Source organism: Ambystoma mexicanum, chromosome 2p, assembly GCF_040938575.1.
Source record: "Ambystoma mexicanum isolate Mex_15411 chromosome 2p, UKY_AmexF1_1, whole genome shotgun sequence".
NCBI lineage: Eukaryota > Metazoa > Chordata > Amphibia > Caudata > Ambystomatidae > Ambystoma > Ambystoma mexicanum.
The window spans coordinates 16,960,204-16,973,429 of NC_090923.1; the positions used below are offsets into that span (position 1 = coordinate 16,960,204).

A 13,226-nucleotide genomic window follows, 5' to 3' on the forward strand; every position below is an offset into this window, starting at 1 on the left:
CTGGAGCATGGTCACGGGCTTCATCCTCCTAGGATTCTCTGTCCCCTCAGAGGTGAAGGATGCCCTGTTTGGTGCTTTCCTGCTGGTTTATTTGCTGACTCTCCTGGGGAACCTGCTCATCACTGCACTGATTGTAATCAGCACCAATCTACACACCCAATGTACTTCTTTTTGTTCAACATCTCCTGTCTGGACATTGGCTCAGCTTCTGTCACTGTCCCCAGAATGCTGGTGGGTCTCCTGGTAGAACACAACTACATCCTGTTCACGGAATGCATTACACAGGTCTTTGTTTTTGTGTTTCTGGGTACCACAGAAATTTTCCTCCTGACGGCCATGTCCTATGATCGCTACGTTGCCATCTGCCTCCCTCTGAATTACAGCGTTATCATGAGTGGGAGGTTTTGCATCCTGCTGCTGGCCTTTTCTTGGGTGGCCGGTTTCCTGATGTCCCTTGTTTTCACCCTGCAGGTTGCTCAATTACCATTCTGTGGTGACAATGAGATTGACAATTTTGTTTGTGAATTCACAAACCTGCTGAAGCTGGCCTGTGCTCACCCTTTGGCCAACCAGATTGTGCTATTTGCAATGACGGGGAGTGTTGCACTGGCCACCTTCCTGGTCATCATCACGTCCTATGTCCACATTATCCGAGTCATCCTAAAGATCCCATCCACGGAGGGTAGGAGGAAGGTCTTTTCCACCTGCTCTGCACATCTTGTGGTGCTTGCCATGTTTTATGGGACTGGTGCAGCCACAAATTTAAAACCTTCAAGCATCTCACTGGGACATGAGAAACCAGCTGCACTCTTTTATACAGTCTTTGCACCAATGCTGAACCCAATCATTTATAGTCTGAGGAATGAAGAAGTGAAAAAGGCGGCGAGGAAGGTGATGCATCGTAGGCAAAGTGTCCTGTAGACCTCAGTCACGCGGGCAGGATATTTCTTGTGTTTACACCTCAGCCACCTAATTGTAACATCACTGTCTACCAAGAGCAATACACCAGGTCACATTGTGCCTTGAAACACTTGTGTGTAGGCGTGTTATAAGTACCATATTATATCATATCATATCATATCGCACCTGTCTCTTGTCTTGTGTACAAATCTTAAATGCCCTGTTTTTCTTCTTAAATATTAGCATGTTGTCTATTGTGTATTCCATAACACTCCTATATCTCCTCCCACCCTTGCTCTTGACTCTTTATATTGATGCATACCCTTCCATGGTATATCACAACCTCTACATGTCACAGATAGTCATCTGGTGCTCTTTCATCTTGTGTCAATGTTTCATATACAGTCATTCTCATGTATGTAGCATTAGAGGAACAGTGGTTGTGCATGTCATGTGTCCCTCGCCAAAGCCACCAGGAAACACTGGGCTGTTTCTTACCCCAAAGAATCACAGTCACTGATTCTCACCATTATTCTTAAGCCATTTCTGGAACATTCCCGGACAGGACACTCAGGTGATTCTGCAGGTCATTGACCTTGAGGTTTGCTGTGGCTCCTCAGAGGTGCCACATGCATTAACACTTAACCTGACGATGAGCATGAGCAGTGCTTATGAACTGGCAATAAATCCCCTTGTCAGCCCAGGCCTCTCATTTGTCACAGCTTCTATTATCCAATTGCTTCCAATGCTTCATCCATTTTGGTCAGCACCCTGTCACTGCATCCTTCTTCTGCATTTCTGGTGACCTGCCATGACATCCAGCCAAGCTTCACTGCTTTGCTTCCATCTCTGCTCAAAGCATTACCTTGTTAACCTGTTGTTCCTGAGTCCCACCCTTCATGAAACCGCCATTTATTTTTGTCTCTAGATAACAGCATATCGATCTCTTTAACGCCTCCCAGTGGTGTCAGCCGCTGACCAGTCCAATTTGGTATCCCCTGTGAGAGTGGGAATCTGGGACTAAGGGGGTGGAAGGTGCTTTTGAGGTTCACATTGCTCTTTAGTCCTATTGCCTCTTCTATCCACTGCACTAAGGGACTCACCTCGATAAAAACAATGCCCCACGTAGATGCCCGTCCTTGTCTTTCACTCTGATGGATCTGCAGGGAGTGGGGGTGAGACAACTGATGGTAAGACACAGTGCCCCCCCCCTTTACCGTGGCCATATCCCATCCTATTTTATAGAATTCTCCAACATCCCAACCCCCGCCCTTTTCTACACTAACAATGGGCCGAGGAAGAGGAGGATTGAGATACGGTCAGGCAAAGTCAGGCACTTGACCTTTATCACATACGTCAGATAACCATTGGATCCCACCACTCGGATAAAAGGCAGAACATGGAGACAACTCAGAGCAAAGCTGAACAAGAGAAGGAGCAAAAATCTTCTGTGGGGAAAGCAAACCCACTGGAGCAGTATGACCGATGAAGGGGCCAGAGTGAGGGACGGGGAAACCCTCAACATCCCTGCAGGAGGTTGGTGCATCTGGGAAACCGTGAGAGATATGCAGAGAAGGCTAGAACCCAGACAAGAAGAAGCCTGCATTGTGTTCCAAGGATACCAGCGACCCTCCCGGGTGAATGGCAGAGTTGGGGAGGCGAGGCCAAGCCTGTGGTAGTCACCTTAACTTGTGAATCAAAGCCACAGAAAACAGAAAAGAATGCGCACAACTGGTGAGTTCGCAAAAGACATGAAAGGCTGGCTTGTGGCAAAGAAAGATTGAAGCCGCAACAGTGTATCTCACAATTGAAGGTTGCGCGCATGCTGATGTGACAAGAAAGAAAGTCAACGGTAACTGTGAAGCCAGTGATACAGAGTAGCGAAGTGGTCCGGTGAAAGGAAACAGCCGACACAAAAGTCTCAGCAAAATGTTTGATGTTTGTTATAAAGCAACAAAGTGAATGAACGTTGAAATATATGATAGTCAAGATTAACCCAGACGAAAGGGGAAGTTAAAAAATGATTGCTTTAAGACAAAGACTTCTTTGATCTTTTTGAACTACCTAGACCAAGAGACACTGGGGAAAATATCATAAGGAAGAGCAGAAGTGAAAGTCGAAGTGGTCTTGCAGAGGTTTGTGGAACAGCCTCGCACATTCGAAAGTCTTCAACATCAGTGAAAGGTCTGAGTCTGACTGAGGGAGACCTAGAAGGTGCTTTTGTTGAATGAGAATAAATCTTTGGGAAGGGAGCGTCTGCAAGTGCAGTGATTGTGAGGTCTGAGCCCGACAGAGGGAGATCTGCATGAATTGTGCTGAATCGTGAAAGAACATTTTTGTGATCTTAAGTAACTTTAACATGGAAGGCCAAGCGTGCCCCAACCCACATTTTGAACTGCCTTTTTTTGATAAGCCAGAGTGTGTCATGCTGTCTACAGGGGGTTCCTTACTCAGTGCTGTCCAATGTGGGGAGGAGAGCTGAGTCAGCCACCGTGACCCTTTATGTTATAACACTGACATTTCCCTCTACCCAATTTTTGTATAAGAGATAGTTTTTGTTTTAGTATAGGCAATTTTCATTTGACAGACTGACTAGGACTGTATTTTCTTTATTATTTGATGGTAGAGTCTACTTTCATCATATCTTTAGGGCAAAGTAGGAGTTTTTCCAAACTCCAAAAATGTAATAAAGGTTTTGAAACATGTACCTCTTGGGTCAGTGTCATAATTATGATACCATGCCTCCCTTATAGGGTGCAATGGCAAGGTGGGAAGTCCTGTGCCAAGCATATACTGGTTACTGTACGACTACATTGTGTTTGAGCTTGACTGTTTGCTTGACAGTCCCAGGAAACCTGAAGGGATGGATTTTACTGCAACCGAGGAGCGTTTAACTGTCGCTGGAGGATAGCTTAGGGGTAACGCTCACCTTTGAAGCAAGACGACGCAGAGAACCACAGGTTTGATCCCTGGGTCCACGCTTAGAAACCTCTGGGTATTAAGCATGTTATAAATAACCAATTACAATTTTACCCAGCTAGCTCAGGTAAAAATGTAGGTTGAGACTAGCTGGAATTAACATGCATCCATGTGTGGCACAGTTAAAACTCTTCGGAGCAAGGAAAGGGGTGGTCACGGAGGTCCCAAAGTCATTTTTCGAGCTCCTCAATCCTCCATCTAATCTCCGCCCTAAGGTGTGGGCGTGCGATTGTGGCCAAGCTGCAGCATATAATCTCCTGATTCCTGGAATCTTTTATGGTGGCACCAATGAAAAGAAGATTACAACAGAGTGCATTGTAAATGTTCTAGTGAATCCCACAGACTTTCCAAAGGACCAATCTAGAGTAGTTTTTGTGTGTTGACTTGGGTTACTCCGCTACTGAGTTTCGATGACCCTAACCCGCTACTGAGTTTCGATTACCCTAACCCTACAAGAGTACCAGAGGTTCAGTACTCTCTCTAAGAAAATGTTTGCCTGATGTTTCCCTTCTAAGTCTAAATATGAGTCACTGATATCCATTTGGTTTGAAGAATCTCACATTTAGACTGATAATGGTGACAGTCTGATTGTCGTAACTTTTTGATATGATGTGGCATTTATAACGCACCTATACACAAGTGTTTCACGGCGCGACGGAGCAAGGGAGGGGGAACACAGGGAGGACAGACAACGGTCCTGCTAGGCCATGTATCATTCAGATCGCGCAAGTGCATGGGAAGGGGGAAGGTGGAAATTGCGGGGGGGGGACAGTGAATTACATGGAAAATAAAATAAATACAATAGGTAAAGGTATCGGCCAGAAAGTGGCAAGTGCAAAGGTAAGTTTGGGATCAGGTGTCAAGTGCTGGTAGTGGGACTGTAGGGAAAACAAAACACAAAAGGGGTAGTACTGCTACTAATTGGCTCAACCCAAGTGCTTCCCCAAAAAGGAGCAAGCCATTTTGGTTATATTGGGGAACCTTCCTACTTTAACTCAAGGAGTATATCCCAAGGTTAGTTGCACATTAAATTGTCAAGGAAGAAAAACCACACACACATAGAGGGGTCTGTTTCGTAAAATAATCTTAATTGTATTTAGGACAAAAAATGAAATTTCCTTAAAAACCACCTGCATGTGAAAAACATTGCTGGACTGCAAAGGAAAACATAGATTTCTGTCTTGGACAGAGGAACAGCATCAATCATATTCTAGTCTGAGGACTAGTGTGGTTAAAGAAGAAAGACAAATTTACAACATAAACTGAAAGAAAAGCATATATAGTGAATACACATCTTGGTTTTGCACCTAGAAATATTAAATTGTGTATCCAGATTCCAAGTGTCTGGTGTGTTAAATTATACTGAGGTTACATAGTACATCATGAATTATTCAAGTGCCAAGAAAGTTCTAATGTTCATACATCTAACCAATCCATTTTACAGAAAGAAATTTGCATGAAATAATTCTGATAATCATATACCAACATCGTTGGGGGTAAAATATGGTCAAACAACCTAATGGTGTTTGTATTACATTGAGAAGTCAAAAGAACCCCCTGGCATTGGGCTAGTAGTTCCCCCTCGTGTGAGCTGGACGTTTCGGCGGCAGTACCATCCGTCTTGAGACTGAGTAAGAGGGGTCGCTTATTTTTTCATCATAGTAGCCGCCTTCTTCAGGGCAATTGAACAGCCCCACAGATATTTAGTTGGAACTCTCTTTGAGTTGCATGCCTTCAGGCCGGAAGATTGCAGATAGCGGGACCACCTTTAGCAGACTGGCATAAGATGGATAAGCTGAAGAATGCTGCATCCAGGGTCACTGATCACTGGTAAAAGTCAGTGTGCAACCGGTCTCCCAAGGTCATCTCCACGAAGTGTTAACTGGTGGAGTGGGACGCATTTGTAGTCCAAATTTCTCAAAACAGCCACAGTTCTCGAATTACGGAACCATCGTGTGCTGCCTTAAGAGAGGCGTATCTGTGTGTGGGCTGTTGTCGCTCCGCTGTGGTGGCAGTACTGCACTGCTGACCTGCCTCTTGGGTGCTGTGCTGTGCAAAAGTCTGCAGCTCAGCTCTGCCGTGGCGTTCACGGGGGAGGGGGCCAGAGAGCCAGTATTGCCATTGGAGCAGGCGGCAGGCTAGTATGTCAGAGGATGTACATGAAGCATGCCATTTTCTCTCGGCCACCCTGCACTTGCGTTTTAGGGTCACAAGGTCAGAGTCATACCAGGAGTTGCACTTGGCTTTGGGCTTCAGGCGATTTCTCATGACAGGGGCGAGGATATCAAGAGTCTCAGATATTGCAGAGTGGAGCGTGGCGTGTCTGTGTCAGGGTGAGAGGCAGCCGAAGGGTTAAGGAGGCTAAGATGGGAGGAAAGGAGAAAGTGATCACTCCATGAGAGAGGAGTGGAGAGAGGGACAGAAAGGGTAATGTCTGAGGAGATCAGAACATACAGAGTGTGCCCTGCAGAGTTAATCTCTAACTTGGTTAGAGTAAATTGGATCAATCAGCTGTTGCAATACAGAAAATCCAGAGAAGGGAAAGTCGGGGGGCGGCATTTCTGTTTAACCCACTCCATTTTTAACGCACCCCTAAATAAATTCTGTGGTTCCTGATCCAGAACTGATGAAATCAAAAGATACTTTGGCCCAATGACACCTTTTGTTCTTGGTTTTCCACAACCAAGTGTCCTCCTTTTCTCATGTATATTTGCTGATTCAATCCAGGGCACATCCGCAGCCTTTAATGTCGATACTTGGATTATGAAGCGTTCAGATCCACATCCTTACTTTACTTCATTTTATTCATATAGTGCACCATAGAACCCGGAGGTGTCAGGGCTGAACCCTCGCGTGTTTCAGGAGATTAGCTGAATTGTTTCTTCGGTCGGGCATTGTCATGTGCGCATTTGGAGATTTTGTGATGTTTGTTGTCCGGCAAAGGCCTGTCCAGAAGTTGTCAGTGTACAATTTTGATTATTAGTCTCCTAAATCCTGGGTGTTTTTTTTTACTATACATTGCTCATTAGATGTATTCATATGATCTAGATCTTGTGTCAAAAGGAAGCCAAGTTTGTATAAAGACATTCTTGCTCCCCATAGAGTGTTCAGGACCACTCATGACCGTATAAAGAGTCTGGCTGTTGTGAGATCAAGATCATGTAAAAATTCCACGCATCAATATCTGGAGACGCTGTATCTTCCAAGCTTGGAATCTCCGCGCATATAATCAATATACTAGAACGATTTAAAGCATATTTTATGTACGGATGATCACGACATTTGACTATTAGATGATGGCAGTTCTTACATTGTTGATGCTTATCTAAGAACTCAGTTGTGGAGGTCATGTTCACTGGTTTCCTCAAAGAGGCTTGGTTCCTCTGTGGCGTCATTCAACTAGCATTAACTGAAGCATTATCTTCATGTCAGATGGTAGATCCAATGGAGCTGGTGACTACTAAGGGCTGAATTATCGTTTCAATTGCAGACGTCTGACACCTATCAATTTGATCACGATTTATATCTGCAACAGGATTTGTAATAGTCTTTGTAGGAAGCAAGCTATTGTCGAATACATCTTGCACAAAAGTTTCAGTCTGAGTACTAGTAGTAGTTTGAAGGCAATGGCGGAAAATTTCAAACAGAGTCGAAGAATGAATCAGGTCATTGTTGATTGCATCTGCCTTCTTCTGAGATGCCAGTTGTGTTATAATAATTGTTTAGTGTTTTATATTCTGATCTAAGGCATCATGCAATCTGGTTATTGCCAGTAGAGCCGTATTCATCGTGGCAAGAGTGTTATTTACTTCAGTAAAAAATGCTGTTTTGTAAATGACCAGCTAAATGACCTGCAGTAGGTTGCTGAACAGTATCACCTTTATGTGTAAGAACAGGGCGACGTGGGTGGTTGCAATAAATGACAGTGAGTGGATAACTGACAAACAAAATGTTCAAATATGTCAGGGGATTTGTCTAGGGAGTGCTCACTAGTAACTTTGCACACAGTGAATGACTGATTCAACACTAACGAGGTGTCAATGTCCCAATGTCTTTGCATTGGTGACATATTAGCGCCCCTTTCAACATCTAGTTGTATTAAATCCCCTGTGTTGGAGTGGATGAATAAAACATCTTGGTATTCAGCACACGTGCTGTTGTTTAAGTTCATAAACTCCATTGTGTCATCTTCAATTTGGCCTGTGCTGGTTAAACCATTGTAGGCTTCTCAGTGCAAAGCATTGGCTCGTTATGAGATGGGATGCTGTTCACATCATGGCAGGAAGTAATATATCTAGATTACAGACTGTCTCGATAGTTACATCCGAGATCTCCACTCCACTATTAACAGGTGTTGAGATTTTAAAGACAACAATATATCAGTTACAGAAGTTCACGGTTTTTGTGTTAATTGATTGGAATTACAAACAACAGAACTTTTTTAAGTGGCGGCATGCCACTTTTCAAGTAATAGCGCAGTAAGGTCATAGCTTGTGCGATTGCAACAAAAAACCAACCAATCAATTATTAGATGACTGCTCAGCCTTTCCGATTACCACAAAGCTACTTTTAAACTTGGGCGAGTAGATAGTTGAAAAGAGAGGTAGACGCCATCTTACCTCTCTTTAATCTTTCGCCTTTTTTTTTGTTTTTTCTTTGTTCAATGTACCAATTGCTTTTACCGATATTTAGTTGATTAGGCTGTCTTATCGGAGGTGACTGCAAATGATTTTAAGATGAAAGTGGTTACGGGAGGAACCACGCCTCGCCTCCAGCTTCCAGCCAGACAGTAGCCAACAACACACTTGCCTGACTCACAAATACGCGAGTCCCAGGTGTTTTTTGGCAAGCTGGGAAATCAGGTGTGACAATCCACGTTGCAATCCACGTGACCACGCAGCTAGGGTCCAGTTAAAAGTTCAGGATACTTTCACGGATGACCAGGTCAAATGTACTGACTCAGCAAGCAGGAAAACAGCATGTGCAGCCAGACAGCACACTTACCCAACACACTTGCCAAAACGCGTGCCAGGCTATCTATGCCAAGCTCCAAGATCCAGGCTATCTATGCCAGGCTCCAAGATCCAGGCTATGTATGCTATGTTCCAAGATCCAAGCTATCAATGCCATGCTTGCTTATCTAGGTTATGCCATATTCCAGGATCTAGGCTATCTATTCCATGCTCCAAGATCCAAGCTATTTATGTCAGGCTCCAAGATCCAGGCTACGTATGAGATGTTCCAAGATCCACGCTATCTATGCCATGCTCAAATATCTAGGCTATCTGTGCCATGTTCCAAGATCTAGGCTATCTATGCCAGGCACCAAGATCCAGGATATCTATGCTGGGATCCAAGATCCAGCCTATCTATGCTTGGGCATCAAAAGTGCTGCGTTCCGGATATGGCCGTCTTACATATGATGCCCACATTATTTATTTTTCCCAGTGTAGTCTTTTAATATTTGGGGATATAGATCCAATGCAGCATGTCCTAAAGCCCCAAATTCAGTCTTTCTTTTGCATTTAGTGAATTTTTCAAAAATGTTATGACCTTTATTGCACTTCGCATTGCTGGTGAGACAGTGCAAAATGTCTATTTTTCTCCATAATGGATGAACCTAGAGTGCTGAGAATTCATGTGAGAGCTCACCTGTGCCATTGCATTGAAGCCATGTAATTTCAATTCAAGAAACATGTAATACATGTTTTGAGGCTCCTAGGAGGACATTCTCATACATTGCCTGACACAGAAGAATTCCATGGCATCAGACCGAAGTAGAACTACCTCACAAAACGTGAAACATTTTAAAAGAAAGGCTCCATACATATGCAGTAGCCTCCATTGACACCACGTGTGGTTTAATGGAGGTACTAATGCCTCAGAAACAAAAACAGCATATCCAACCTTGACAGGAAAATTAGTAATATGCTAGGAAACGAGTGATCCTTTTGCCAAGAAGTCACTTTTTTCAAACAACGCACCTCGCTTTTCAAATCTCATGCATATGATCACAGTTGCTAGATACATGTGCTGGGATATTCAGTGAAGGTTTAAATATTGTCTATAATTCTGTACGGTGTCGGTTTTAGAATCAGTCTTGAAAAGTGAATCAAGCAAAACGTTCTCACACTGGAATTTTCAAGTTTAAAAAGAAAATGCAAACATTGTGTATAGGGGTGAATTAAATAATCTTGAAATCACTGAGTAAATATGAGCAGAGACAACCATCCCAGGCAGTAAACACCCTGAGGATGAGGGAGTGACCAGAATTCACTCAATGGTACTAACTGTGGTATTCTTATTAGAATCATATGTTTTTAAGGTCCTGAAGAAAGTGGCATGGACACCGTGTTCTAAGTTATGTGTATTTTTTGTGGTTAAAAAAAAAAATCAGAATTCAAGTTCAAAGAGCAGGAATATTAAAGCAGCAAGTTTAACCCAACTAGGAAACTCTACCTTATATGTATGAAAAACACTCAGGACTGTATCTTTACCCTTTGCTTGCAGACTAGAGGCGAGCCATACACCATACATTCTGGTGTGCCGACCAGCCTGCATTGTTCTGTGCCGGGAGAGGAAGCGTGAGATTGGGGACATAGAGACACAGGTCAGATGGTGCAATGTGAGTAACTAGAACCTGAGGACAGGGCGGGGGAGTGGCCTGAGCCCCACAAAGGCTCCCCCAGCTCAAACACATACTGCAGCACACAAGCCCTCAGCACCAGCAACTAGTGATATGCACATACATAGGCTTCTTTGGACTTCAGTAGTGTGCAGATGGCATGCTTCAGTCCGTTCCAAGATGGCCACCGCCATGACAATCAGATACTCATAGAACCTGAGGTTTCCAAGTCTTGGAGCCATGATGGAAGCAGAGTCTATTTAAGACAAGCCCTTTGGATTCTCTGTGCTCAGCGTTCATTTCCTACCTGCAAGACATGCAGCATTGTTAACGCTAGTCACAGCCATCAGCACTTACCTGGTTTTGCCGAATCCGGTCCTCAGTATCCTGTTACTCTTCTCTGGGTCCACGGATATTTTGTATCAGCACCTGTGAGCACAATAGAATCATTAGTAGCACCAGCATCGTGGACCTGCATACGCCAGTAAAAAGGTCTTTAAGGGGCGCCCCCATGCAATTCCATAACGAGTGACGATCAAGCCTCACATCGAACCATGCTTACCTCTTCTGGTTTGGAGCTCATTCTCGCTGTCGTCCGGTGCCGCAGGAAGCCTGAACAGAGACAAAAGAGACAGAGCAGCATTACTCCCATGCAGAACACTGTGAGAACAATAAGATTAACAATGCTAAAGGCTTTACTGTGCCTTTTGGACTTCGGACTTGTTGGGGGGTCAGGAAAGGCCCCTAGACGCACTGTATGATAACTGGGGGTAGCGGCGAACTGGGTGCTATGCTGCAATTTCATATGTACCAAAGTATAGTTAATTATGGATAGGATGTTACTTTTAGTGTTACTGTCTGTCTAGAACTGATGCATATTAGCTTGCACATGCACAGAAAGATAGAATATGAAACCCACCAAAATGTAAAAACATAAATGCACCTTAATACAAATACACTGGTAATTCATGAATCTCAATATAGTGGGCTTTTACAAATGAATCAAAACCACGTTAGGCAGGATTGCTTGCAAGGTGAACTTTGACTGTTAAGTAAGTGATTCTGTAAGGTTTTAGAAACCAGGGGATAGGTGAATATATAATTTCACAACCTTTGCAGTCAGCACAGCTGCAGACATTAGGCCATTGGTTTCAGGGTTTGATCAATATCACAGATGGCAGGGGTAATCTCCTGATGAATGGGAGCAAGGCAAAAGGAGGTTCAATATTTGTTTTGGCTAACAGTGAAACACGAGATGAGCCAATGCCCAAGGCTAACTTATCACAAATGGTTGCTGGTTGATATGGCATCACTGGAAACATGGACAATGATTCTGCCTTCACGCACAAGCTCCGTTCTAAAGCTCTGGTCTAGTGTTTTTCCAAGATGGAGCCTTGCCCTACCCTTCAACCATACATCAAGGCATTAGTCGCAAGGCAAGCTGCGTTGCAACCCTTATCCTGCATTTGCTTACTTTGGTTAAGACGCTAGTTTTCCAACTTTTCTTCCTTGTACCTTGCCTTCCTGTCTCATTGTTGTATTGCCCTTGCTTCCCTTCTATATTTTCCTTTCTATACCGGTATTCTTCTGTCATTCCACCCCATGACCTTCTTCCTAGCCTGAGGTGCTAGTTATTATACTCTGCTCCAGAGAGGTTCGCCTCACATCCTCCTTGCTTTCCCGATACTCGAGTATTGGGTTTGGACTCAGCTGTTCTTATCTGAAATACCATTGAAACTATCCCGTTTCCACTGAATAGAGGGTTTTTGGTGCTGTTTGGCTCTCCCCTCACATATGGGGCTGTGGCCCTTAGTTTCGCCACTCCGCCTGCCCAAGGTCTGTTTGGGAAGGAATTGTGGCGGCAGATTGGGAGTGCCCCTATCTGTACGGGGATAAAGAAAAAGAGGCAGAGGGTCTACAAGAGAAACACGGATGACAGATCTTCAGGTCAGAGCTTTGAGATTACTAATTAGGAGTTGCAATTGTATTGTCAGATGTGCTATGTGCAATAAAGCGGCAGGGTATTTAACTTAGAATTTTCCACAGAAACCAATGACCTGGGGAATGAGATAGGATCACTAACTCAAAGAGAAATAATGTATGCAGCCTTCCTCATATCACTGGGAATATTCATGCAAACCATGTGCAAATCAAGAGTTAAGGTTTAAACCGCTTAAGCCAGTTACCAGTTATTGCTAGTAATGAATTATGTTTCTATACAACTGTTTTACTAAATATTGTCATCATGACCCACCACAACAAATCCTAAGAAGAGTTGTGTTGAATGTTGTCTTTAATGGTTTTCGAGGGGCAGGGGTCCACATGTGTGGATAGGCCTTCATAAACCAGACTTGACTGGTGACCTCATCAGGTATGATGGGAGTGAGAGAAGAGAGGAGAAGTAGTCGAGGGGCAAAGGGAGGCTCCAGAGGTATTGGTATAAGATGTGGTGTGGAAGTGAGAGAGGAAAGGATGTCTTGGGTTTTTGCGGTGAAGTAGGCAGCCGGGGCTGAGCAAAGGTCCCGGGTGGGTGTGACAGAAGAAGAGGCTGCTGCAGGATTGGCCAGTTCCTTACAGAATTTGAAGAATTCGGCCATGCTGTTTGATGACACAGAGATGCTGGCTTTAATAAAGACTATTTTCTTTGTGTGGAAGTAGAGTGGTTATTGTTATTGTCTTTGAAGGAGGTGGCGGGCCAGGTTGTCAGAGGTTCTGGATGACA

The 13,226-nt window shown here is 44.0% G+C and overlaps 1 protein-coding gene across 1 annotated transcript; it reads left to right on the forward strand.

Moving 5' to 3' along the window:
* The first annotated feature begins 336 nt into the window (after nt 1-336).
* On the forward strand, nt 337-921 carry LOC138567684 (olfactory receptor 2A12-like). The gene has a single exon (XM_069646155.1). It carries the CDS (start codon nt 337-339, stop codon nt 919-921), a length of 585 nt encoding a protein of 194 aa, XP_069502256.1.
* Nucleotides 922-13,226: the final 12,305 nt, after the last annotated feature.